General features: G+C 45.4%; 1 protein-coding gene across 3 annotated transcripts in view; it reads right to left on the bottom strand.

Moving 5' to 3' along the window:
• Positions 1 to 26,892, bottom strand: part of ADCY2 (adenylate cyclase 2) — a 430,421-nt gene that overhangs the window by 23,009 nt on the left and 380,520 nt on the right. For 2 of the 3 annotated variants that reach the window (XM_024247608.2, XM_054555396.2), the window contains 4 exons: positions 20,419 to 20,503; positions 15,055 to 15,213; positions 2,438 to 2,584; positions 188 to 295 (listed from right to left, as the gene is read on the bottom strand). In XM_024247608.2, coding sequence (XP_024103376.2) covers positions 188 to 295; positions 2,438 to 2,584; positions 15,055 to 15,213; positions 20,419 to 20,503 — 499 coding nt within the window. Of the gene's footprint in view, positions 1 to 187; positions 296 to 2,437; positions 2,585 to 15,054; positions 15,214 to 20,418; positions 20,504 to 26,892 lie in introns of those variants that run through there. The other variant, XM_054555397.2, reaches the window with a different exon arrangement.

Genomic DNA, 26,892 nt, shown 5'->3' with positions numbered 1-26,892 from the left:
CTGTGAACAGATTCTCTGGCTCTAAGAAGTCTGGAATTTTCATCTTCTCTCATAGGACCTTGACTCTGAGCTTTAGGTTGTAAAAAATATACAGTTCTTGGGGCATTTCATGGCTGTTTTGGTCCGGGGGTGGTTTGTGAATGGGGCTGAGGTTCACCTGTGCCGTTAAGTGGCCAACACGTCTTACCTGGGAGTGCTCCTGGCTGGGCACAGCGCTCAGACCTGTTGCTGCCATGTATGTGCTGCCAATGGTCTTAATCTTTTCAACTCCACTGAATTTTGGCTTGGAAAGAAGCTGTGAAGCAATGACAACCATCCAGTTACTCAGTTGGATGCTGACCTGAAGCTGAGCATTTTATAGAGACATTCTCAAATGCTGGTTCACAGTAATGCCATGACTTGTTTCAACCACTGCGTATGCACCCTTGGGCCCTGGGCTTTTCCAGGAATGAAAACTTCATGTATTTCATACAGCACATGTCCTTGGAGGAAAGTACAGCATAATGATTTACTTCCAAGGAACACGAATTACCATTCAAACTTCGCTAGTGAAGGAACCAAGATGAATTATGATGCAAATGACAATGGGCTTGAATAAATTTCCTGACTATGCATTTGAAAGGCATAAATATAAAATTATGATTCGATGAGTGAGCTCTTTCTTGCATGGTCAGAATTATTTATGATCAAGTATTAGTGCTTCAGGTGGATGGAATAAAGATCTAAATGGTTGTCATCAGCCCTAGCCTAATACATATATTAGCAAGAGAAGCCAGCTCTCCCTCTCTCTCTCTCTCTCTTTCTCCCTTCCATGGGAGGCCTAAGAGAAGTGAGAAGGCTGCTGTTTGCAAGACAGAAGAGGAGCCATATGATATACGTGTATATATATATATATATATATTTGAGACAGAGTCTTGCTCTGTCACCCTAGCTGGAGTGCAGTGGTGTGATCATAGCTCAGTGCAGCCTCCATCTTCCAGGCTCAAGTGAACCTCCTGCTTCAGACTCCCAAGCAGCTGAGATCACAGGCATACACTACCACGTGCAGCTAATTTAAAAATTTTTTTGCAGAGACAGGGTCTCCCTATGTAGCCCAGGCTGGTCTCAAACTCCTGGGCTCAAGCGATCCTCCCACCTTGGCCTCCTAAAGTGCTAGGATGACAGGCACAAGCCAGCACAGCTGGCCCGAGCCCTACTATTTCTTGTCTTGGAATTAGTTATCAGCGTCCCACTTGACTCCTCCTTAGTCTGCTGAGTTAGGCTTTCAGCTGGGATGGAGGAAAGGCAGGGATAAGAACAGAAGCTGTAGGAAGGAAGAGGAATGGGCTTGCACGTGAAGGACACCCTGGAAGGTCTGTACCCACTCAGGAGGGCAGGGCTCAAATGGCACTGACGGGAGACCAAGAGCGTTTTCTTGCCCCTCCCTTGGATCTCTTGATTTCAGAGGAGATTCCTCCAGGATTACATATCTAATAATTTAAGACAGATGAGCAAATCCCTGTATCACCTATCCACATATCCACTGTCACTCACTCGTTAGTACTGGGGAATGTTTATTTCACTGAGGAGCAGCTGAGACCCCCAGCCGCTGTTTGTCACGATGCACCCAAGATCACAGTGGTAATCGCTGGCGGTCATGACGTCACCATGAATATCTAGCATCGACCTCACAGTGATGATGGTGGTGAGAGAAAATGCACAGGGCCCACAAGACATTTAGGAGGTTTGCCTGAAACCACCGTGTTATGTAATCTCATCATGTATTTCAAAATTCCATGAATCATCATTAACACATGCTCCTGGACAGATGTCAATTTTCTTCTATTTTGCAAGATAGTGATAAGAATAGTGTGGCTGCAATATCCTTAAACCAGAGGGGCGTTTGTTCTTACTGGGAAATAGAACACACTCTTCTCTATGTAGAAAGTTGAAAAATGACACCTATTTCAAATTCTAAAACAGACACTCTGTCCCTTCTAAAGTATGTTGTATTATCCCCCCATACAGATTGTATTTTCAATAAAATGTCATCCATGCATAGTGCAAGTTGGTATCTGACAAAGGCATTGAAGTAGGCACAGACACACCAATAGTCTATTACAATTCATTATCTTTTTATGTAGAAAAGGATGGGCAAGTATTTTACGTCAAATTCAAGCCTTTGTAGAGAATCTACTAGCACACTGGATACACATTTGATTTAACAGATTTTGGTAGCTGTTCCTAGCAGTCATACCAGCTTCAAAAATACAATGTATTTGTCTACCTCAAATTAGTCAGAGACCTAAATAAAGCAAAAGGCTTTAATGCCATCTGCCAGAAATTATGCCAAAGGACAAGTTTTTTTGGGATAGGCCACTATCCTGAAGTAACTTCAAGTGCACAGGTGTGAGACTGGGTGTACTCCTGCCCTTCAAGGGCAACTCTCAGTACCTACATCATCAAAGTCAGCGATGATCTCGTTCAGGAGCCGAAGGCATTCCAAGCCCTCCTTGTTCACGTCGGATTCTGTATAAAATTCTTTGAAATCCGGAATGGAGGCAAACATGACGCAGACGCAGTCATAGGACTGGTGGTATAGCTCCTGCTTGGAAGAAAAGCAAGAGCTGATCACTAGGAGACTGACCTTTAGACAGAAACACTCCACAGGCAAGTGGCTTGTTTATGCCGGGATTCACACAGACATCACCCAAATGCCTACTCCACTTGTCCCACCCCAGCCTCGGCCCAATCCACACGCTGCCGCTGCTCGCAGGGGAAAGCTTCTAATGAGCTGGATTCAGGCCACTACCAGTTAAGAAGAGGTGCCTTGCCAGTTAAACCTCTCTGTCATATTGACTTGAGACAATGACAAGAGACCACAGAGTTCTGGCTTAGTAAAAAGTGTCCTTTAAACAACTGAAGGGAAACAAAATAATTTCCCAAACTCTCAGATTGTCCTGAAATAACTCGTTATGGCTATAGTATTTGGATGGGAGTCTTGATGAATTTTCCTCTTCAGTGTCTCCTGAAAACAGCACATGGAATTCATCAAGTTACTTCTTATTACACCAGAAAGAACCAATAGAGCTCCTCAGTCTACTTATTTCTATTATATTAGACACTGACTATATTTATTCAAGATATTCTTTTGTTTTTAAATAGGAAGAAGCTCATAGTTCTTTATCCATAGACATGAGTTAAATTGCAATGTCTTGTAAACACAATTTCAAGGTGTTTCCATAATTTTCCCAACACAGTGACACCTTCGAATTCAATGAAGGTTCCAGAAAGGAAGAGTTGTTAGGTGGTCTTGGGGGCTAGTCCGAGGTGTGGAGGATCTGCCCTTCCACTGGCAAGGGCTCCTCAGACCCCTGAGATGGCCCTGACACAGGCAGACTGGCCAGAGACACTGTGGACGCAGTGCAGCATGGGAAACGCTTTCTTGTCCAGGAAAGGTGAGGAGAGTTCTGTTAAACAAGATGGCTGACCTCTGAGGGGAGGGAAAAATGGTTGGTGCTTCCTGTGTGTCTGGCAGGGCGAGGGAATCCATTCTACATGAACATTATCAGTAAGCCCTGCTCTTTGGGGCACCCAGATGAACTCCTTTACAGAGAGCAAGCACTTAAATAGTATTATAACTCCAAGGTTTGGTGGCACCTCAGAGGAACTGTTCTTTCCCCAGGGAGGTCCCGTCACAAACCCATCAGAGCCAGGGCAACCCAACTGAAGGTCACAACAGTTTTGAGAAAAAGATGGACTTTTTCCTTTTCTGGTTATCAGGACCAGCCACTCTATAATCCCTACTACTGCCTCAAGATCTGTACAAAGTACATGAACAATGAAATCAAGGTTTTCTTTTCTATTTTGTGCTCAATATGATTGTGCTGGTTTCTTGTGCAGAATTGTATTTTCTCTCTCTCTGCAAAGCTGCCTTTGTGAACACTCATATCCTCGGTAGGCAGCCTATGACAGCCAAGGCACAGTGCTGGCAATGCTGACAGCAGCCGGGGGGTCAGAGAACAGGGATGAGAACCCCCTAGGATCTTGTGTGGGTTAAAAATGTCAGTTTTATAAAAGTGGTATAAACTCCACTGACGTCCCTGTGCTTGAGGAAAAGGGTGCATCTAGCAAGGGGAGGACATATTTTCTTTCTTTCTTTTTTTTTTTTTGAGACAAAGTCTCACTCTATTGCCCAGGCTGGAGTGCAATGGCGTGATCTTGGCTCACTGCAACCTCCACCTCGCGGGTTCAAGCTATTCTCCTCCCTCAGCCTACTGAGTAGCTGGTATTACAGGTGTGCACCACCATGCCCAGCTGATTTTTTTATTTTAGTAGAGACAGGGTTTCACCATGTTGGCCAGGCTGGTCTCGAACTCCTGACCTTGTGATCCACCCACCTTGGCCTCCCAAAGTGCTAGGATTACAGGGGTGAGCCACTGCACCTGGCCGAGGACATATTTTCTATATCCTGCATTTCCCCACTCTCTGCTGACACTGTCCAGAGTGCTCTTTGGGGAATGATAATGATGACAAGAATAAGCACGATAACAGCCAGCACTTACTGAGTGCTCACCACATGGTAGGACGGGCACCTCTCTGAACACTTTACGTGTATGAACTCACCACAACTACAACCCTATGAGGCTGGTACTAGAGTTTTCCACCTACAAATAAAGAAACTGAGGCACAGAGTGGTTACATTACTTGCCCAAGGCTGGAGTTATCAAGTCTGACAGTAGAATCCACCCTTGTAAATGCTACACTTTATACTTTATCAAGTCTCCGGGATGATCATGGGCTTCACTGCTTGGTTTGGGGGTAGCACAGGGCCTCTGACACTTGCGGGTCCTGTCACTTTACCTTTGTCTTTTCCTCTGGAGTCTTTAAGGGTGTCTTGAAGTTGGAGATGATGAAATGCAAGACTGAACTGATGGGCAGTTTGGATCTGACATGTCATTTCATTACACAGGACCAAAATGGGGCTGCACGGGAAAATCTCTAATGGGACTTCCAAGAGGGCAGGTGCCTGGGCCTCCCCACTGACCAACTGACCCTCATCCCCTAGGCTGGGCTCCAAGCACAGGCATTGTTTTGGAAAGTTCCCTGGGTTATTCTGCTGTGCAGCCTTGAGTAAGAATGACAGATTACATGAGGAAATGGAGCTCAGGGGAGCTCGGGTTGCCACCAAGGCTCTCAGCTGGCTGAGGGGAAGGGCCAGGACCAATCCCTGCATTCTCTGCAGGCTGTGAATGCTTCTGGGGAGCTTGGACTACAAACTGATCACCCACCTTCTTTGGCAGAGTGGTCACTTGGAAGCTCTGAGGGAATGCCCAGGGTGAGCTCAGGTCACTGCTCACCTGGTCCTCAGATTCAGGGCTTCCATAAGACTATAACTACTGGGAAACCAGGGAAACTTCTAGGCTTCTTAAATTCTCTGGAGCCTGTGAAACTTGGAGGGCTGAGAACCATGCACTGAACTCGTGAGAGGTTCCCTCATGTGGTTCCATTGGGCGTGGGGCCAGAGAGGATTGCATGCTGACTGGTAGATGACTTGAGATTGTCTTAGACTTCCAGAGGACCTGGGGGCTGGAGTAGGGCAGGTGGGCAGCCTTTGAAGATAATTTGGAATTCAAGGTCTAGAATGGGTGACCCATGTCAGCATATAGCTACCCAAAAGTATTACTGAGCTTTAGAATTGAAAGTGAGTTTAGATGTCTCCTCAACACTCATTCACATGTAACCATTCTGTTGAACGAGCTCAAGGCATGAAAAGATAATCACAAAGCAACTGCATTTCTGTGGCCACTACCCCTTTCAGTTTTTGGAGTGTGGCTAGATCTTCCCTATCTTGGATGAACACTCGGGACTACTCTGGCCCTGCATGTCACTGTGTGTAATGCAACATCCTCTCATCCATAATTAGAGGCCCCAGTCCAAGAAATAGTCAAAACTCGGCCGGGCACATTGGCTCATGCTTGTAATCCCAGCACTTTGGGAGGCCGAGGTAGGTGGATCACGAGGTCAGGAGATCGAGACTACGGTGAAACCCTGTCTCTACTAAAAATACAAAAAATTAGGCAGGCGTGGTGGCAGGGGCCTGTAGTGCCAGCTACTTGGGAGGCTGAGGCAGGAGAATGGTGTGAACCTGGGAGGTAGAGCTTGCAGTGAGCCAAGATTGTGCCACTGCACTCCAGCCTGGGCAACAGAGCAAGACTCCGTCTCAAAAAAAAAAAAAAAAAAAAAAAAAAAAAGAAATAGTCAAAACTCTTGCCCTCGTTGTACCTATGGCTTGTGCTCTTCCCCAGTGTGGGCCTTTTGCAGGTGGAGAAGGGGGATCAGTTGGCTTCTACTCTCTCTCCACCACTCCTTCCACCTCCACTCTTCCTAACTTGCTAGCTGGGTTTTCCAAACCATCCAGAATGGAGAACAGGGGAAGGAGGAAGAGGCTGTGAGGCAGGACAGCTTCCTATTAGCTGCATCCTGCTCCCTGAATACTCAAACCTGGCTTTCCTCCTGTGGATGTCTTCATGGGTTTTTGGAAGACTCCCTGCCATTTCGCCCATCCCTGGACATCCCCCCAATCCTGAGTCTTCCATGATGGAGGCCATGCACGTCCCTCCTGCTCCTCACTACCCTCTCAGGTCCAGGCTTTTGGGCTATTTCTTCGAGTTTCACTGTGGAGGTGCCTTCACCTCCCACTGCCTCCCCTCCGTCCCCCAGGCAGCTTTGTAACATTGGATCTAAAACAACCCTACACCAATTCTCTTTTTCTTGCTTGATCCTTGGGCAACACTGAGCACCCTTTGCTGTCCAAACAACTGACAGTCCAGCCATGTCCCAAACCACAGCTCCCCACCCTGTGTGCCCAGATGCTCCATCAGCACCTGCATTCAGCATTTCCAAGTATCAGAACCTGCCTGCTATCGGTGTCCCCCAGTTGGAGATGCTTCCCAGGACCACTCAGAGACTCAAGTCATGGAGTGCTGCCAGGCTGAGCAGTTCTGGCCTGTTCACAAGGCTGGAGGTGAGGGGGGATCCCCACCTTCCCCTCTCGGAGGGGGCTCATCCCCACTACATTCTGCCCAAACCCTCTTTCAACCTCTAGTCTTCTGGCCAATTCATAAGCTCCCTGCAGGTCAAAGAAGGCATTTGTAAGCTCTGCACACTGTTTAATGCCTCCTTTGGAATAAGAGAGCAAGTGTCTCTTAGTGTCACAGGCTGAAATTCCCTTTGACACCCTGTTACACACACATGTGCCTTATCAAAGGGCCTGCTGTGTGCCAGGCTTCATACCAGGTGTTAGGGACACAGGGAAAAAGAACACAAGCCCTGCCCTTAAGGAGCATAAAGTCTGGTGGGAGAGACAGAGAAAATCAAGAAAACATAATAAAGCGCAGTTGGTGCCGTGGGCCCAGGTGTGGAGACGTCTGGGGCTTTTCATCCAGGTGGGCATGGGGGTTGGAGTGTTCTAGAAAACACTCAAAGCTGCCACCGGTGCTCAGGTCTCCCACCTTCCAGACCAGACTGGTGCTTTGTCTCACTGACTTGGGCTGCATAGAAGCTTTGGATCTTCCACGTTTCCTGAGTTGACCGACGTGGGAACCGTTAAGCACCTGGTGTCCCCAACTGTCAGTTAATGCCTAATTTACTCAGGGGAGTCAAATGACTAGAAAGTACAGAAATGTCTATTGAAACCCCAGGGGCATGCTAGCCTGACCCTCCTGCAGAGGACGCATGGGCATAGAGCTTAAAGCTCAGCGCTGTTGAGTGATCTGCCCGGTTGTCACTGGGAGGGCTCTCCCCAGCAGAAAGGGAGGTGCTGTTTGCACATGAGGGGCATTTCCCAAATTTCTGTGGTGGCATCCATGGCTCATGTGGCTTGTTTTGATCAGGCAAATGAGGCTCCAAATGAGGCTGTCTGGCTCACAATCCTCTACCACCCGGGGACTTGGCACGTGGTCGATTTGGTGACAAAATGCAGTCTTCTCCCCAAGTGATGAGAACTGGCTTTGATGCCCATTGAAGGGACTTTTCAGAAATGTTCCTGCCACACACAGAGGTAGGGAGAACAGGCTTCCGAAAGAGAGAAGGCTCCCATCTGGGTGCACAGAACTCTCCTGATGAGCCTGAGGGTTGTGTGGGCTGAATCTGGCCATGACAGTTAGCAGCTGATGGAGAAGCTTCAGGAAGTTTTAAGTAACACAAATGCCCAGGAGAAAGAAGAGGCACTGCAAAGCCAGGGTAGACACAGGCAGCCAACCCTATGCCCATGAGCCCGAGCACAGGCCTATGAGCACTTCTCCATTGAAATAAACCCTTTTCAGAATTGATTGTTACAGCGATTACATCATTCTTGACTCCCTATTTCTGAAGGGAAATTAATTTCCTTTGTGCATTGATGCAGTGGGTAGGAGAGCAAAAATGACATGATCTGTGTTAATGCAGGTCTTGGCATAAGCTGTGCCATTTTCCAAGGATTGTTCCAGAAGCCATGGAGTGGAGGCTATCCAAAGACGCCCTGCCCCGGACTCAAAAAGTCATCAGCAACCACAGGTTGTGCCACAGAGAGGAATGGAACTGCCTGCCTGGTCTCTCCCAGAGTCCTGACCTGTCGGTTTTGGTCCCAGGAGGCCATTCATCCTCAGGGCAGTGATTCTGCAGGGAAGCAGCTCCCATCCTGTTTATGCATGAAGTATTTCACTAGTTAAGTCAGAAAGGATGCAGGTATAAGCTGATCCCATGCAGGGAAATAAAACATGACTTCAAGTCCTTTTTTTTTTTTGGCTTATAGGTAGACCTTGTTGTATTGCGTCTTGCTTTATTGCAGTGCACAGATATTGCATCTTTCACAAAGTGAATGTTTGCTGCTGCCCTCCCTTGACCAAGTCTAATGGCACCATTTTCCCAACAGCATGTGCTCATTTTGTGTGTCCATGTCAGCATTTTTTGCAACAAAGTATTTTAAAGTTAAGGTATGTACATTTTTTTACACATAATGCTATTGAATACTTAAAACATACAGTATAGTGTAAACATAATCTTCACATGTGCTGGGAAAGCAAAAATTTGTGACTTGCTTGATAGTGATATTCACTTTATTGCAGAGGTCTGGAACCAAACCGGCAATATTGGTGAAGTATAGCTATATTTGCTTTTGCCAAAGTCTTGTTTTCCTGTGTTATTTCCAGAAGACTCACAGAGCAGTATCACCAAGAGTTTAGTGGAAATGGATTAGTGTGGTGGATGCCGGGGTAACCTACACAAAGGGGCTGAGGGCCTGCTCCCATCCACCCCACACCCCAGAAGCCTCCCCCGGGACCTCTGCATTCAGAGGCACTGAGCACTCAGCATCAGGGCTTGGCCCACCCTGCTGAGAGGGGGCTGGGAAAGCAGACGCTGCCCACAGTGCTTTTTATCCAATGCCAGGAACGGGAGCGAAGTGATTACATTGAGTTTTGTTTTCCACTTTATTCGGGCTCTAAAAATGTTGGGCAGGAGCCCTTTCTGAAAGCTTTTGATCAATTCCCAGGGGCAGTGATTCTTAAGTTTTGCATGAATCTGGGATATTTGCTTAAAAGATAGCTAACAGTATTTACTACATGCCATGCACAGTTCTAAGAGCTTCATCTAAATTATTGCTTCAAAAATTGGTAATGGTCTCTGAGAGGACTCTGAGGCCCCACAACCAAGAGGTGCCAGGGCTGGGACAGATGCTTTGCTCTCAGTCACCTCTCAGGGCCCAGGATGTCAAGGAAGGCTTGTGTGGGGACCAGGAATAGCCTGTTTAGCAGGTGCTGCAGGTGGTCCTTCACTTTCAGAAGCGCTGCTCTTGTCTGCAGGGACTTCTTTGGTCCCAGCATCAGCCACACTTTGCCATGCAGGTTCAGTAAGGGGTAGGGCTTCTGCTCAGGGAAACCTTAGGGAGGGAAAGAGCTCAGGCAGGATGTCAGTATTTGGTCCTGACACTGTAGAGGGGACAGAAACCTTGATGATAGCTACACTCTAAAACAGCATGGGCACCGTTATCATTCAGCTGTGCAAGGCCACACAATATTAGCCCCACCTGGTCTGGGATTGCAAGGTTAATATTACATCATTAGGTCAAGGAAATTGATTCTTCTGTCCAGTGAGGAGGCTACTTTAGGGCAGCAGGGTCCAACGGCCATAGGGGACATTCCACAGAAGGGAGGGGCACGACTTTGCTATGCTTTATGCACGCAGGTGGCTCTCCTTATAACACCCTCATTATGTGTTTTCAGAACCAAACAAAACTCTCCCTTTCTGAGACTCACTGTGGGAACTCTGAGAACTTTTGGCAGGGGGTTGGTGCCTCTCTTTCTTGCTCAAACCCTTTGTGTGGGCTGTGTTTTGCATGCAGTGCTGTTCCCATGGGGACTGAAGCCTCCAGAATCTCCCCACACTCACTGTTCCTGCAACTGGCTAGCAAACCTCCCCTGGGGGAGTACAGGGTCCTTGAGGAGACAGCATGTGGCTGCTCTGATTGTGGTGGGGACTGGGGGCTCCTTTTTATAGTTTAGTCCCCAAGTCTTACAATGGCTGCTAGAGTAGCCATCACCCCCATTGCTTACCCTTTTAGACAGAAATTGGTAGTAAAATTTGAAATGTTACAGCCAAAGGAAGATCTGCATTGTGTGATTAAATACAGAGAACCCTGCAGCCCGCCAGCTGAGCAGAATGACACGATCATGTCATTTCCCAGCATCATAGTGGGAATGATGATGCTCTGATTTAAGGTTCAGTGTCCACTCTTCTCCCTTCCAGAGAACCGTGTCAGGTCAGCAGCGAGACTGCAAGCCTACCAGGCAGGAATCACTGGCCTTGAGCGTCATCCAAACATCCTTGGCATGCCTGTTACAGAACGTGGAGCCATCCGTGCTGGTCCAAGTCTGAAGAGCTCTGAAACCAAGCTCTTTCATTTTCCTACAGGGCTGTAGGCTGCCCCCAGTCAGGTGTAGATTTGAGGACCCTGTATTTCCTGAATGAAGAAAGGAACCATCTTCAGGTGCTGCAACTGGAAGCTTTTTGAACAGGCACTGATCATCTGCAGGCGGATTTATTTCAATGCTTAAAGACAGGTCCCCATGTACACACAGGGCTACAGTGGCTGTGATGACACCCCCAAGGGGTTCACCTTCTTTATTTGACAAATACAGAAACAAAGCCCAGAGCTGGCTTCATCTAAATGTTCCCATTCCTGCTTTGTTCCTGGAAAGTTCCCGAGCTGCCCTTGCAGTGAGGCAGTGCCAAAACCAGGGCTCAGCCCAGGTCCTGAGTCCCCACTCTGGGCTCCTGTTAGGCCGTGCTGCCTGCCCCACTACTCAGCCTTACACCATGGAGCTCGCAGGGTGGTGAATGCTACAGGAGACAGTGTGTGTCTTTTTTGTTGTTGTTGTTGCAGTTGAGATGGAGTCTCGTACTGTTGCCCAGGCTGGAGTGCAAAGGCACGATCTCGGCTCACTGCAATTTCTGCCTCCCGGGTTCACGTGATTCTCCTGCCTCAGCCTCCTTACTAGCTGGGATTACAGGCACATACCACCATGCCCGGCTAACTTGTTTTTGTATTTTTAGTAGATACGGGGTTTCACTATGTTGGCCAGACTGGTCTTGAACTCCTGACCTCATGATCCGCTCGCCTTGGCCTCCCAAAGTGCTGAGATTACAGGCCTGAGCCACCGCACCCAGCTGACACTGTGTGTCTTTAACCCAACAGCAGCACTCCTTAGGAAACTTGGAGGAAAATGTCACGTCACCCTCAGGAGCACCAGAGGGTTGTGCAGTGGCATGAAGGTCCCTGGTACACAGCAGGGCCACGAAGGAAATGGAGGACTCACTGTGAGCTGCCAACACCCGCACTTCGCTGCTGTCTTCCCTCTCATGCATATCCCACCTGTGTGGATGTGGGTGCCGTGCACACCTCTGTGAAATGCCCGCCTCACCTGGGGGGCTGCAGTGCGAAGGCACCATGCAGATGTCCCTCAGCCTGCCTCCTGCAACTGGAAGGCAAGGCACCATGCTTCTTCTTTTATGGATGAGGACGGTGAGGCTCGGACAGGGAAGTAACCAGCTCATGTTCACAGGAACAGACAATGTTGGGAGTAAGATTTGAGGCCACACTGTGTAGCTCTAGGTTTTATTCTCCTTCCCCATCTTGCCTTTCCTTATTATTTCCAAGGAGGATAACTGTATTCTGATGCTTGCTTAGAATAAGCCAAGCAAACAAGAAAGAGCAGAGAGAACCTGCTATTCCTGGAGGTCTGGCCCAGGGAGGCTGTCAGGACATGAGACAGGGCTCTGCAGGGCTGTGAGGCTGAACCCTGGGGCCAGTGTACCTTCTGTGCTCCCCACAGACCTTCACAGAGCTTCTCAAGCTCCAGAGCTTTCCTCTGAGCCCATGTCCAGGAAGGGACCCTCCTATCAGCTCTCAAATTCTTTTTAAGATGTTTATTTATTTATTTAGAGGTGGAGTTTCGCTGTTGTCTCTGAGGCTGGAGTGCAATGGCGCGAGCTCGGCTCACTGCAAACTCCACCTCCAGGTTCAAGCAATTCTCCTGCCTCAGCCTCCAAAGTAGCTGGGATTACAGGCACCCACCACCATGCCCAGCTAATTTTTTTTTTTTTTTTTTTTTTTGGTATTTTTAGTAGAGACAGGGTTTCTCCCTGTTGGCCAGGCTGGTCTTGAACTCCTGACCTCAGGTGATCCACCCACCTTGGCCTCCCAAAATATGAGATTACAGGCGTGAGCCACTGTGCCCGGCATCAGCTCCCTTACTCATCTCCCTTTGCTCTCTTCCTGCCTGCTCCAGTGGGCTCTTCTCAGGTCTTGAATTAGGCACTTTCCTGGCACCTGTGGAAAAGTAGCCCCTTGGAGCCTGAAATGTTCTCTCCCTGTTCCTCTCTCCCCCTGGCCCCCTTCTCCCAGCTAGTTTCTAGCACTTTCTTTCCAGATTCAGAAGCCACTTCCTCATGGTGGCAGCCTTTCTGGAGTACCATATTTACACCCCCGTGTCCTTGGAGATAACAGGATCCTATCCCCAGGAGGCGCCCACGGAGGATGAGGCCACCTCTAATCCCATTCATCTCTGTATCCTGGGCCACCACCAGCCTGGCTACAGGGCAGCGGAAACATGGGGACCTTGCTGAATTTAAAAATGGGCTGGAGACCCTTGTTAACGAGAACAGAGGGCCCTTTAATAGACATCGTGATTTTATTACCTGTGATCAATAGGAAAATCAGGTGCTGAAGAACCCACCAAATGTAATAAACACCAGGAGAAGAGACAGGAAAGCCAGCGGGCCATGAGACTTGTTGTATAGCCCTGGAAGACCCACTGTGCCCTGAATGTTTCCGGGAAGATGAGAGTGGTGATGTCTAGCACCTCATCTGCCACCTGGCACCTTCTTCTTAATGCCAACTTCAAATCCGCTACAGAAAAATACTGTTCCAAGGCTTCTCACTGCAGGTTGCTTTGTGTTCTGGTATCATCTGGGTTGAGCTTATCCATTAAGGAGTTCATCCATCTACAGGTGACCCCCGTCTCTTTTGCGCATGCCTCCCACACCTCAGTGAAAATGTCCTAAGAACAGGGGTTACACCTCTGAAAAAAGAATCTCAGGACCCCAAACTCACTACAAGTTAAGCTTGGGAACTGGGTCATGCAAGAAACTACCTGCTTTTTGTTCCCACATGGATGGCTGCAACATAGAAGGGCCACAGAGCACCCTAGGTGGCCTCCCTCACAACTGCTCAGGAAAGAATTCCTTGTGGGCCCTGAAATCTTTCAGAATAGACACCCCACAAAAAAACTAACCAGAAAACAGAGTTCTGTTGACTCTCATCCTGGCAATGCAAATTAATAGCTGATCTTCACAGATACTGGACAAAGACCAGACCAGAAATCATCCCTTGGCTCAAGCAGAGGAAGGCATAATGGGCTTTTCTGACTCCTCTCTTTTCACATGGAAAATGTGGTTTCAATGAGCACTAATCAAGCCTCACAAGAATGTAACCACCTCCCGTCTACCCCATTTCTCTTTTTATTCCTTTTCCTCCTTCCCCTACTGTCCACCCTTTCCCCTTTCAGTATTGAAGTCCTCAGAACTCTCTTTGGGAAAAGCACAGGCCAAGAATCCTAGTGTAACTTGTGTTTCTTTTTCCTGGGCACCATCCTCAACCTTGGAAAATAAACCTCTAACTTGATTGAGACCTGTCTCAGACACTTCTTGGTTGACACATCTCAGACATCTGGGAAACACCACAGAATTGAGCGCAGGGCTTTGCATCCTGTGGATGCTCAGATACATCCTTCTCACGTTAAGTCTAAATGTAGACACATCTGCTTTCTCTTGCACTTCAGCAATACAATATTAAAGACATCTCACAACATCTCTCTTCAAAACCCATTTCAATATTTAACTGACATTGTAGTCTTTGCAACTCTAGCTAATCCATTCGGATAAACACTCCATGAAATTCCCATTTCCATCCACTCTAACGGATGGACTCAGGTCTTTGGTCTGCTCTTGTGTAGATAACTCCTAAATCCTGTCACACTCACTGTGTATCTGGTATCTTTGAAATTCTAAAAGCCTTGGAAGGCTCTCAGGGAAGCTGAGTGTGGGGAAACAGGGGGCGTGTGGAAGGCATGGTTTAACGCTGCCTCTTGGTTTGAGCCTCCATTGCATGCTGGTAAGGCAGGCCTCTTCCCACACTGGGGAGAGAGCAGTGGCTTCTTTGGAGGCATATTTGGGATCCTAGTGCCTCATAATAGACATTCAGAACTTTACATGATTGGGGAAAAAATCTCTAATAATGAATCCACCTCCAAACTCAGACTTTTAGAGGTCATTCTAACCCACTATTCTCAACTGATATCTCTACAACCAATCAATATTTTCTTGAAAACTGAACAATTCAAGCCAATCTTGGCCATTTTGAACACTCAGATGTGCGAAGTACTGCAGCCTTTATGTCACTGAAGAAGCTTTCAGCCCTCACCCAGGTCATCACAGCATCCAGCCCCATCCCCCAGCCCCCAGCCCCCCCGGTCTGACCTCATTCTTCAGGCTCCTGGCCAGGAAGTGCTCAGCCACGTGTGCGGGAAGCACGTTCTCCAGCAGCACGCGGTTCAGGTTCTCCATGGTTTCTATCTCCTCCCGCTCTTTTTTGAACTTGTTCTTCCATAAGAAGTCTAACCTACAGTAATATTCATTCTGTTACAAGAGGACACAGAGGTAAAGAAACAATAGGCATCTTGTCCTGCCAGAGAGTGGAGGTTTTAAAGAGAAAACAAAAAGAACAAAATGAAACCGAAAAAAGAACCCCCAAACAGAACTTCCACCCTCCCTATAAAGCCCTCTGTGTCCCTGAAATGTCCTTCAGTCAACCTCTGACATGGATTTGCAAAAAACAAGAACCAGCCTCAGACACAGGGAAATCAGCTATATGGAGGCTTAAATTCAAAGTGCCATTAAAGCTTCCTGCAAAGTTATGCTACTAAAAGATGGCTTAAATTATTTTTTGAAAAGAGGCATTGTAGAATATAAATGATGAATAAATGAAAAATGAAAAATACCTCTGTAGAGAGAGTGGATTTTTTGATGATTTGAATAAAAACTGTATTGTTCGTTTATGGCAGTTTGCCTTTAGCATTTGTAAATTAGTTTTTCCCTAACACAAATTGTATAATTATGTAATCATTGCAAAATATGGACTTTTTTTCCACTTGGGATTGTGCTGTTCTGACAGAATGCCATTCGTTACATTTAGAGAAAAGTTCATTTTGATATTAATTAAGATAGTGCCTGTTAGTAAAAACCTGTGTTCATGCTTTATAATGTATTAAAATATAATGTATTTTAAAAGTAGTTATTACTAACATTGTAGGAATGGAGAGGCCCAATTACTGACAAAGAGTCTTGGCATCATTTTATGCCTCCTATGATGTAAATAATTTAATATAATGAAATAGTCTTGAATGGATCCTCCTGTAATAGAAGGGCTTAGTGGAGAGTGTATATTTCACACAGATAGTCACTTATTGACAAATAAATGCAAAGAAGAGCTAACTGCGAGTTTTTGGTTTGCTTTGTTGAGTTGACTAATTCTACCAATGACAGTACAAAGTAAAACAAAACACACACACATGCACACAGATGGCCTCTCACGCACAAATGGGAATTAAAAAAATTTAAAATCCACATTTTGAAATTTGAAAGAACAATGGTCATTCATTAGTTATGTTTGATTCAAATTATCTGCCATACATTAGGAAAACTCCTCCTCCTCTGGTGTGGCATTTATGTTTATCTCATGTAGTAAGGTATTTTCAAAAACCTGCCAAAAAGATATTTTAAAAGTTTGTTTATATTTAGCATTTAGCCAGACATGGTGGCTCATGCCTGTAATCCCAGCACTTTGGGAGGCCAAGGTGGGTGGGTCACTTGAGGTCAGGCGTTTGAGACCAGCCTGGCCCACCTGGCAAAATCCCGTCTCTACTAAAAATACAAAAATTAGCCAGGCCTGGTTGTGTGCGCCTGTAATCCCAGTTACTCAGGAGGCTGAGGCAGGAGAATCACTTGAACCCAGGAGGTGGAGGTTGCAGTGAGCCGAGATTGAGCCACTGTACTCCAGTCTGGGAAACAGAACGAGACTGTGTCTCAAAAAACAAAAACAAAACCCCAAAAATAAAAGTTTGTTTATATTTAAAGTTTCACATTCATGCCAGAATTTCCACACCATGGACTGATAGAAATTATGCACTACATTGACTAGAAAAGCCTTCTGACTTGAAGAATGGATTTTTAAAAAAATAAATCAGTGGTGTGTCTGGCTTCAAACTAAAATTATAGATGCACCCAGTGGTGGGGGCATTGAGAAAACACAGGTGCACACTTCAAATTAGACAAAAGTGAAGCATGAGATGAAACCACCTCCAAGGGAGCAGTTAAGGCAGCAAGTCCAACCCAAGTGAGCACGAAAGGTTTCCGTGCGCCATGCTAGGATGTTGCTCAGGTTTTCAGAGCCATTGTTATTGCATAACAGGTAAGCATTTTGTAAGTCTACTAAAAATAATCAGAGTATTTTGGAACCAGCTGCACTGAACCGAAATGACATTTTGCCGAATCTATCTATCTATCTATCTATCTATCTATCTATCTATCTACCTACCTACCTTTCTATTTATCTATCCATCTATCAATCATGTATCACCTTCCCAAGCAATGCAATCTGTTTAGAATCCTCTGTCTAAACAGAGGCTCGTTTAGACACTGCTGCTGGCACATTAGCAGCTCATATGAAGGGCTCCCTCAAAAAAGACTTAAAAAAAAATCCCCAATCAAATGGAATGCATTGAATAATAATCCTCCAAAAGATAGTTCCAAGTCCTAACCCTTGTTATTGCGAATGTGACCTGATTTGGAAATAATGTCTTTACGGATGTGATTCAGTTAAAGATCTCAGGATAATATCATCCTGGATCTAGGGTCGGCTCTAAACCTCAAGACGGGTGTCCTTACAAGAGAAAGGAGGGGGGGATTTGACTCAGAGACATGGCGGGAGGCCATGCACAAGTGTCTAGCAGAGGCCAGGATGAAGCCCCTGCCTGGGTGACTCGGGGAGGGCAGTGCTGCGGAGGAGACAGAGGATTCTGTGTGCAGGGGAGGAACAGGGAGAGACACACAGGCTTCCTCAGCTTCGAGAGCCTCCCATCCCTCGGATTGCCACCCACCTCTCGGATTCTGCCTGGGGCTACTCTACAGGTTTTCAGGGGCCCAGATCCCATGAAGAGACACCGAATTTGCTTTTCATTGGCTCTATCAACAATGAGTGAGACAGAAGGAAGAGCCCGGGCGAATCCTCCAGGACATGCCTGGGACCCCATGACCCTCCCTGCTGGGGCTCTCATCTAGCACAGCCTCAAGGGCAGTTCTGAGATTTTCTGATTCTGAAAACAACCTGAGGAACTGGAGGGCTTCACATCTTTCTACATAGGCAGAAGAACCAGTCACTGGGCTGGAGTACAGGGCAGTTGGTGACCCTGTAGATGCTTGGGTTCTAAGCTTTCCTACAAAACAACAGCTTCATTCTGAGGTCATGTAGACTGTCCCCTGGTTTTATAGTATAAATGTATCCCACCTCAATGTGCTGCTGTTTAAGCTCTGCTGAGACACTAAGCTTCTTTCTTTTTCAAAAGAGACCCCTGAGTTGGCTATCACATCTATCATAAACTAGACTTTAGGTACAGCAAGTAGTACTGTACCTGTTGCACAAGAGATGTGTTATGTTTTCTTCAAGGCTACTTAGACACCTAAAGCAATATTTAGTATACTGATTTGCTCAGAAAGCAAACTTATCTCCATCATTTCAAAAAAGATGGTCATGGAGCAGGACAAATAACAATGAAAATAGGTTGCAAAATGCATATACTATCATTTAATAAACCAGTCAGGAAATACAGTAACTGAGGCCATGAATGCTTGACTTATGGCACTTGAAAAATCTTATTTCCAATATGGAGTGTTTTGTGATATACCTCCCCTCCTTTCGGGGAAGGGAGTACTAAAGCACTGTATCACAGACTTCAAAGTTCTTACCCAGAAGACTTGGGGCCTTAGTAAATCATTCACTCAATGATTTTGGTTTGCAGGTCAGCCTCCTGGCTCACCTTGGTATTTCCCACAGTGTCTTATATAGATTTGGTGATTTATAGCTGGTGTTAAAGAATGGTTATGAAGAATGGTAAATCCTTTAGAGGGAGTAATAATTTTTCTAGGCCTCTAGATGTAAATATTACTTTTTGCTACACTAAAGACAAAAATGGAATGACTCCCTATGAGACTGGTATCAACCCAATTGTGTAAAATTAGTGCTCAATCATAATATTGAACACTTTTGATTATTTATCTTAATTAGAGGGTAATGGATCAACTGTCAGCCATTGGACTCAACCATAATTATGTAGTGGTACTGAATGTGTATCATCTCAATGACCAATAACAAAGTTGGGATAATTTAATTTGATACTAGGTTCTTAAAATTTGCTGCTGTGAAGGAATCTGAGAGATGATTCTAGCAGGAAAAAGCATCTCCAGTACGAAATGGAGAAACAGGTGATCCCACAGAGGAGATGGCTGCATTGTTTTCTGAGAAATGATCATCTAGGTGATATTATTCAAGGAAGTGCAATTCTCTCACATCTAAATTATAAGGTACTCAAGGGAGAGCATGCCTGCCATATGAGTGAGAGCAGAAAGATGGCCAGTCGTGAGAAAAGAAAAATGGGTTGCAGGAGAAACCAGGGAAAAAGAACTGGATATGGTGCAGGTTGTCAAAACTGCAAGCTGAAGAATGCAGAACAGAGAAAATGCAAGAGGGGTGGTGGGGTAGGAAGAAGGGACCTCAAACAGCTTTGCAGCAGGACAGGACAGCTCGGTGCTAGGGAGATGGATGAGGGCTGCACCATGAGCTCCTAGGGAGGCTGCAGCTCACATTGCTTAGGAAGCTAGAGGAGGACAGTTGTCCCGGACTGCTGGCCTGACAGCCAGATCCAGACTCGGTCCAACTGTCTATGCAATTACTAACAGCTTTTGGGTGGGGAGAACTGGAAGCCAACTGGAAGCCAGACCCAAACTCATAAGTATATAGTGTACCTCTTAGATATTGGGCAGATTTAATTGAATTGGCATTGCTTCTTCATGGGTTCTTTCCAAATACATAAATCATTGTTTTTTGTTTGTTTCATACCACCCTTCATAGAACTTAAAACAGACTGTGGACAAGGCAGAGGTGCTTGGCTTCAGATGAGTCTTGTAGTCTTTGGGCAACTGTCTTTGTTGAAGGCAGAGGAAGAATAATTGTCTTTAAAAATCTTGCACCCACAGCCTCTATGGGAGACCAGAAGGGGTGGAGGGACCAAAGAAGGAAGAACAGTTTCATTTGCATTGCAAAATAAAACTTTTTAACAGGGGATCATATTTCTAGGAATGATTGCAAATGACAGCAAAGGTATTCAGGCCCAGTTCAAACAAGTGTGCTACATATTCTGAAATGCAAATGAAAGCCCTAGTCAAGGGGAGATTTTTTTTTTTTTTCAAATAGTGTCAGTTATTGAAGGAACACTTTCGTAGGCTTACAAAACCTACAAAATTTGTTTTGAGATTTAACAGGAAATTAACTGATTAAAATTTCAGCCATTCATAACATTTGCCTTTTGTGGAAAAAAAGAAAGATATTTTTCCTTTTGTCTATATCAAAGCATCCACACCCTGTACTAACTAGTTTTAACTTCAGTGATAAGATGATTCTGATTCTTAGATGTCTGTTTCCAAGAAGGTTAACTACAATGCACAGCAAAGCACTATTAATACAGCACTTTAGAGAAGGTATACATACATATGTATAAACAGACTTCTTACCTGTCTGCCCAGAACAAGCAGTGTGATGAAGAATATAGAGAGAGACACAGAGCCCATGGTCTTCAGGTCTTTCCAAATGCCTGGTCTATTAAAAAACAGACAGACAACAACGCAACAAAACAACATGCATACAGGACTTAGAATTTGAATATCAACAAATATCAGATTCTCTAGTGCCTGTCTACATCATATACCAGCCAAACACATGTTTCAAATCTCCTTCCAAACCCAGCTTGCATTAAAACAAAACAAAAATCCCTATTTTGAGAGCACAGTAAAATCATACAGACTTCCTACTTTATATCAAGCTATACGAAATATGAAAAGAAGACATACAAGAATATTAACATTTTCTTTATACTTCTGGGATCAATATGGGTAATTGGATCTATGGTTTCTTCAATGTTTTCATCATTACTCTCGGAAAGAGACAGTATGCTTGAAATGAGTAATCACGTGAGGTATAAACATGAAGCACGGAACTTAATTTCTGCAAGCTGAATTACACAGTTTCATATAACTTTCAAGCAGTCATCCAATCTTATTCACTCTTTCATATGATTTTGTATCACAAAGGCATAACAGAGATGAAAATTCTGGGTACACTGCCCGAGTGACCTCAGGTTCAAGTTGATAATAAATGACATCAGTCATGCATCCCTGCCAAGATGTCACTACACTGGGTGGGCTCCCCCAATCCTCACTATCACATTCCAGGCAGTGAACAACCACACATCCTTCAAATGCTGACATGTGAACATTTCCCACATAGGACTGTAACTAAGACTCGAAAAATAAAAGTGGATAATGCATGGACACCATGTCACATAAGCAGCATCGATAGCATTTGATCAACTACAAACAGCAGGTCATCACTTTCTGCTTGTGTGTTGTCCTTGCTTTTTTTATTTTTCCAGCTTCTCTGTGGGGGGTTCAAGGACAAATGAGATAACAAGAGGCTTTGGTGTAGTACTAAAAAGCCCAGGCGGGCTTTAAAGCAAGAGAGCCTGGGTTTCAATCCTGAGCTATAGGACCTTGCATAAACCCCTTCAAACATCACTTTCCCCATCAGTCAAAGGTGGGTACCAACCCCTACCATGCAGGCTGTTTTAGCCACTACATTAAATATTTATATCCCTGGCACAGAGCCTGACACATAGGAAACTCTTTCCAAATGGTACTTGTGATTTTTAACATTAATTACAGAATGATAAGTTAGGGGAGTGGGGTGGGGCTAAGAAACTAGAGAAAAAGATAAGGAAACACAAACTGGAGAATATTATTAACAGAATGAAAGACTCAAGCGCAAAGAAAAGGTGGATTCCTGCAGGAATGAGGAAAGAGAATTGCCTGGTCCCAGTGGCTTATGGGCTTAGAGCCACAGAGAACTCTCCAATAAGGTTGTGCTTGCATTAGGAGTTCTTTCCTCCCCACCAAACCTGCGGCGGCTGGAGGAATCTGAGCTCGTGAAACTTAAGGAGGTCACCATTTCTCTCTGAGAATGACGCTGGGGAGCAGTGCTGCCTTCTTGTTTCACTGGCTTTGATTTTATAAGATGAAGTTGCTCCTTTCTGAGCCTATGATTGCGGTGTCCAACAGCACAGCTGAAGTGACCGATGGGTGCAGATGTTTAAAACCAATTCTGACTCTGACTTTCATGAATTTTAAACTCTTTTTACCCTATATTGACCATGTTCATGCTATATTGAATAGTGAAAGTGGTACCACACAGCTAACAACATCCTAAGAAGCTAGTGTAGGCTGAGTTTTTAATTGGCATGCTGCTTTGTGAACATCACATTACTTTACAATTCCAAGGGGCCAGAGAAAGCATCTATGACATCCCCTTCTTCTACCCACCACCCCCATAATTCCTAAACTAAGAGTAAATCTCAGGCCAGGATTTATAGGAGCTTCATTAGTGCAACAAATCAGAACGCAAGTCCCCTTTGCATTTCTAACTAAAGGACCAGATGCCCCAAACATACAGAGCCAGCTTAGATCCCTCTCACTGACAGAGACATAGGTAGGACCCTCTTAGACAATTCAAGACCTGGCTGGGTTTTCAGTTAATCAGACAGAAAATTCACACAAGCAACCTATTGGGAGAAATCCTGTCTGGGGAGTCCTCACATTAATGCATTTGAATCTTGGTTTATGGGGGTAGAAATACCCTGCTCACCCATCTCCCAGATCTTGAGTCTTCCTGAGGAATAGCGGTGGGTGGAGGGGGAGCTTGGATGAAGCTAGACCAGCAGAGGCTCTCCCTGCAGGACTGGGGAGTGGATTTGAAAGTGCAGACCTAAATGGATCCCAGGAATCACGAGGCACCAGCAGCCCACAGAGCCAACTGGCACACCAAAACACGGCCACCTTTTTCTCTTCTGAAGTTCTCTGACAACTACTAGGGACTCCATCTGGCTTTTCTGGATTTCACTTGGATTTCTGAAGACTTCTTTCATTCCGTTAGCAAAAGAGAACTGCCAGCTTCTACTGAAGGACTTCTCTCTTGTGTGGGCCACTTGTGGATGGATGCTGTTAGGGCCCCTATGGTTTCAGTGACATTTCTCCACCGTAGATCCGTTCCTAGATCACCTCACTCTTTGTGTGTACATGGGAAAGGCGGGGAGAAGGAGGAGCATGGAGCATGGTGGGAGACAGGGAGAGGTACATTAAAATCCCAGGACATCTTTCTGGCAGAGTAGTTAGTTGTGTTGATCTCTGAATTAGCTTCCTAGAGTTGGTATAATGAGATAGCATAAACTAGGTGACTTAAAATAACAGAAATGTATCATCTCAGAGTTGTGGGGGCTAGAAGTCTGACAGTAGGATGTTCTCAGGGCCATGTCCTTCTGAAACTCTTAGGGAATGTTTCCTTGCCTTGGTCTCACTTCAGGTGGTTTGCTGGCCATCACTGGCTTTTCTTAGCTTGCCACCACGTGACTCCAATCCCTGCCTTCATCATCACGTGGCATTCCTGTGTGTCTGTCTCTTCACCTGGCCATCTTCTTAGGAGGGCATCACTTATACTGGATTAGGGGCCACCCTCCTTCAGCATTACCTCATCTTAACTAATTCCACTTGCAATGATTCTATTTCCAAATAAGGTCACATTCTGAGACACTGGGGACTGAAGCTTTATATCTTATTTTGGGGGACACAATTCAGACCACCAATCACGTCAGCTGTTTAGAGAAATATGAGCTGCACAGCTAGTTGGGTATGAGCTCTCTCTCCTCCCTCTCTCTTTCCCTCTCTCTTTCTCTCTCTCTCCTTTATGTTTTAAGGATGAAATCTACTTTGGACTCTCATGTGTTAGGGTGGCACCGTCATTGAGTTATGAAGTAGAGAAGATACAGCTAAAATAACTGAGAAAGTTTCTAACTATATGATTTCCAACACAACAATGGTAGCCAAAATGTGATGGAACACACTTCCTTTCATATCTAAAAATCAGACACTGGGGACTCAGATGCTCACGTGCCACACAGGTGTCTGCAGTTGGTCCTCTGCCTGAGGTTGTTAATGGAGTAATCATTTTGCTCATCAAGTTTCAGGAGTCCAAAAGAACACCACACCCCAACGTACTGGTGAGGGAGATGGAGGAATTGCTTAGTGAACCAGCCTCTAACCTGAAGGCAGACACTTCAGATGGAGTAAAAAAGGACATTTTCAAGATTCTCAGGAGGGAAAGCAGTCCAGGCACATAGACACAAACATTATCCCACCTTCAAAAACTTTACATTTCTGTGGGTGAATATTTTGAAAAAGAAAAGTACCCAAAGGAGTCTAATTTCTGTTGTGTCGTTAACAGTGGTTAGCTGAGGTAAAATCGTATCTTCTCAGGTCACTAATTGGGATAAATAAAAAAATTGGTTCACTGATCACTGAGGGCCACGGCTCATAAAGACCAGGCTAACAAGGAGACAATGACTTCCTTCCCCTTTACCCACACAATATCCTCATGGTCTTCAGCTAATCTATCTTTTGTCTTTCTTTCCTGCCTCTGGTTACACCATTACATTAGAAAATGCCTGGCTTTGTCCACAAGTGACCCCCAAATCCTCAGGAATCGTCAATGTCAAACGATGCAGAAAGCAAATGTCTTGTCCGAATTGATAATGCCACAAGGACGAGTCTGCTCACTGAGCCTCACTCAGCAAGGGATTGGGACCTCAATCACAGAGCCAGAAGACAACATTGTCCTGCGTAAAACAAGATAAAACACCCCAGAAAACTAATCTGAGGTTAAGATGCATAAGGCAAAATAAGTCAGTCCCATGCCTTGTCAGAAAATCTTCATCTAACTCTGACTTGAGAAGCAGCAGGGAATTGCTAAGACACACTCGGTCTACTTTCATGGTGCCCTCTCCTGCTGTGTTTGTTGCAGATCCTGTGGATTTCCTCTTTGGACTCTTCTCCCAAACTTGAGCCACTGAGGCAGTACCTTCCTCCTGGCCCATGGCTGGCTGGTAAAGTATGGGATCAACAGCTCAGCCAGGGTTCCCATGCTCCATATCAAGGGCATTCAATACAAGTGTGTTGTGAAAATGAATAAATGAGTGGACAAATGACTGTGCTGGCTTGGAAATGGCTCATCTTCCCTAAGGGGTTTCTGGGCATTCTCTCCTCTCTGGCTTGGACACAGATGGACCAGAATGCCATGTGAACTTGCAGCAAAGATGGCCCAACATCCTCCAGGGACAGATGGCTCAAAGGCTCCCGCTTTTTCAGAGCTGTGTTCATAAATGCCAAGCCAGACATGCCAGTGCTGCAGCAGAACCACAAATTAAGGAATAGGCTCCTGCTTAGAAACGAGCTCCGGAGGCAGTGGCAGGTCAGAAGAGATGACGAAAGTGTGTGTGTGTTGGGGGGTTGGACTGGGAGTGCTGGCCCTTTGCTGTGGAGACAATCATGTGTCCTGATTAATGCAGTTGTGGTTTCCTTTTGTGAAGAAGAGTGATTTTAAGTTGGAAGCCACTGCTACCTCAGTGCGATCTGATGTGGTTGGGCTGGGCATGGCTTTAGCATCACATGGAAGAACTGATGATTAGAAGCATTGCACATTCTGTGGAGTCTATGCCACAGGCCCTGTGAATCCCTCCCCCCATTCTAAAATCAAACAGAACAAAACAAAAGAGCCTAAATATCGAGTTTCTTCCTGCAGATGAGTCTAAACCACAGGACATTTTCTGTTTTAGGTCAGATAGAGAAGTAGTTCACTAACAGTTGCTCTTTATAGAAGGAAAAGAAGCTTGTTAGACCCTGCATAGCCCTAGGACGACTTGCTTTGTTGTTAAAGTTAGGCAGCTGGGATTGCTTCCCTCCCTGCTGCCCTGATAGTGGGTATCAGGCACAGAAAAGCATGCTGTGCTCCTCACTTTCTGAAATGGCATAGGGTGCAGGAAACAGGCAGAGTGGGGAAAGAGATGGTAAATCTGAAAGGAATTGAAAATATTTTCAATATTAACTTGACTATATTATGGCTTGGAATGCAAATTTGAAATATATTCTTCATTTAAAGAAAAGACATGAAAACAATTTCAGGTTCTTGGGAATATCCACAGACCATCTGCCCCAGGGTGAGGCCTGCAGCTCTTCCTGACCTTTCCTGTGTGGGATTGGTTTTCTTGTTCTTCCTCAAGACTTTCCTTCAGTTCATCATCAATCAATCCCTCGTTAGGACATTGTCAAAATACATCGCAATATCCAAAATTCCAGCCATTGGGATTTCCATGAGACACGGGAAAATCAAGGAAAGCAGAAAAATACAAGGAAGGTGCTTAGTTCATGCATCTCAATGACAGGTGCAAGTCCGAGCATCTCCAGTGCTCTTCCTGATAGGAGGCTGTTGCTAAGGCTGGGAAGGTAAACTTTTGCAGACATTTCAGCCAGTTGCAATCTAGAGCTTCTGGATGAGGCTAAGCACTGTTTATCACTGCTGCTTAAACACCGTATTTATGTGCTTTCCAGAAAGTACTTATTTTACTGGGCTAAAGTTCCAGCACAGAACTAATTGGTCTTTAGGGATCCTTGTTAGTTATCTGCTTTGTTCAAGCTCTCCATGTCCCTAGAATTAAAGGTACATTTAATTCTCCATGTCCCTAGAATTAAAGGTACATGTGTCTCTAGAATTAAAGGTACATTTCTAGCCTCCAGGTGAGTTAACATAATGGCTTGGTCCAAGTGAAGTAACACCCATCCCTTGAGACTTTTCAGTTCTGCAAGAAAAAAAACTCAGGAAAAATCTGACAACTTCTTGCAGACACAGTAGCAAGCCTTTGTCATGGGAAGGATAAGTGTCTTTGAGACAAAAACAGCTTCCAGCAACATCAGTTGTTATTAACATCACCATCACCTTGAAGAGCAGTTGGTGTCTCAACAGCTCTGGCTAAGGGATTTGGGAGACAGTGTCATAGATAGGAACCACAACCATTATTGATCAATTCACAGACAATATGGAGGACTACTGTG

Source organism: Pongo abelii, chromosome 4, assembly GCF_028885655.2.
Source record: "Pongo abelii isolate AG06213 chromosome 4, NHGRI_mPonAbe1-v2.0_pri, whole genome shotgun sequence".
NCBI classification, from domain to species: Eukaryota; Metazoa; Chordata; class Mammalia; order Primates; family Hominidae; genus Pongo; species Pongo abelii.
This window is presented reverse-complemented; position numbering and strand designations above follow the sequence as displayed.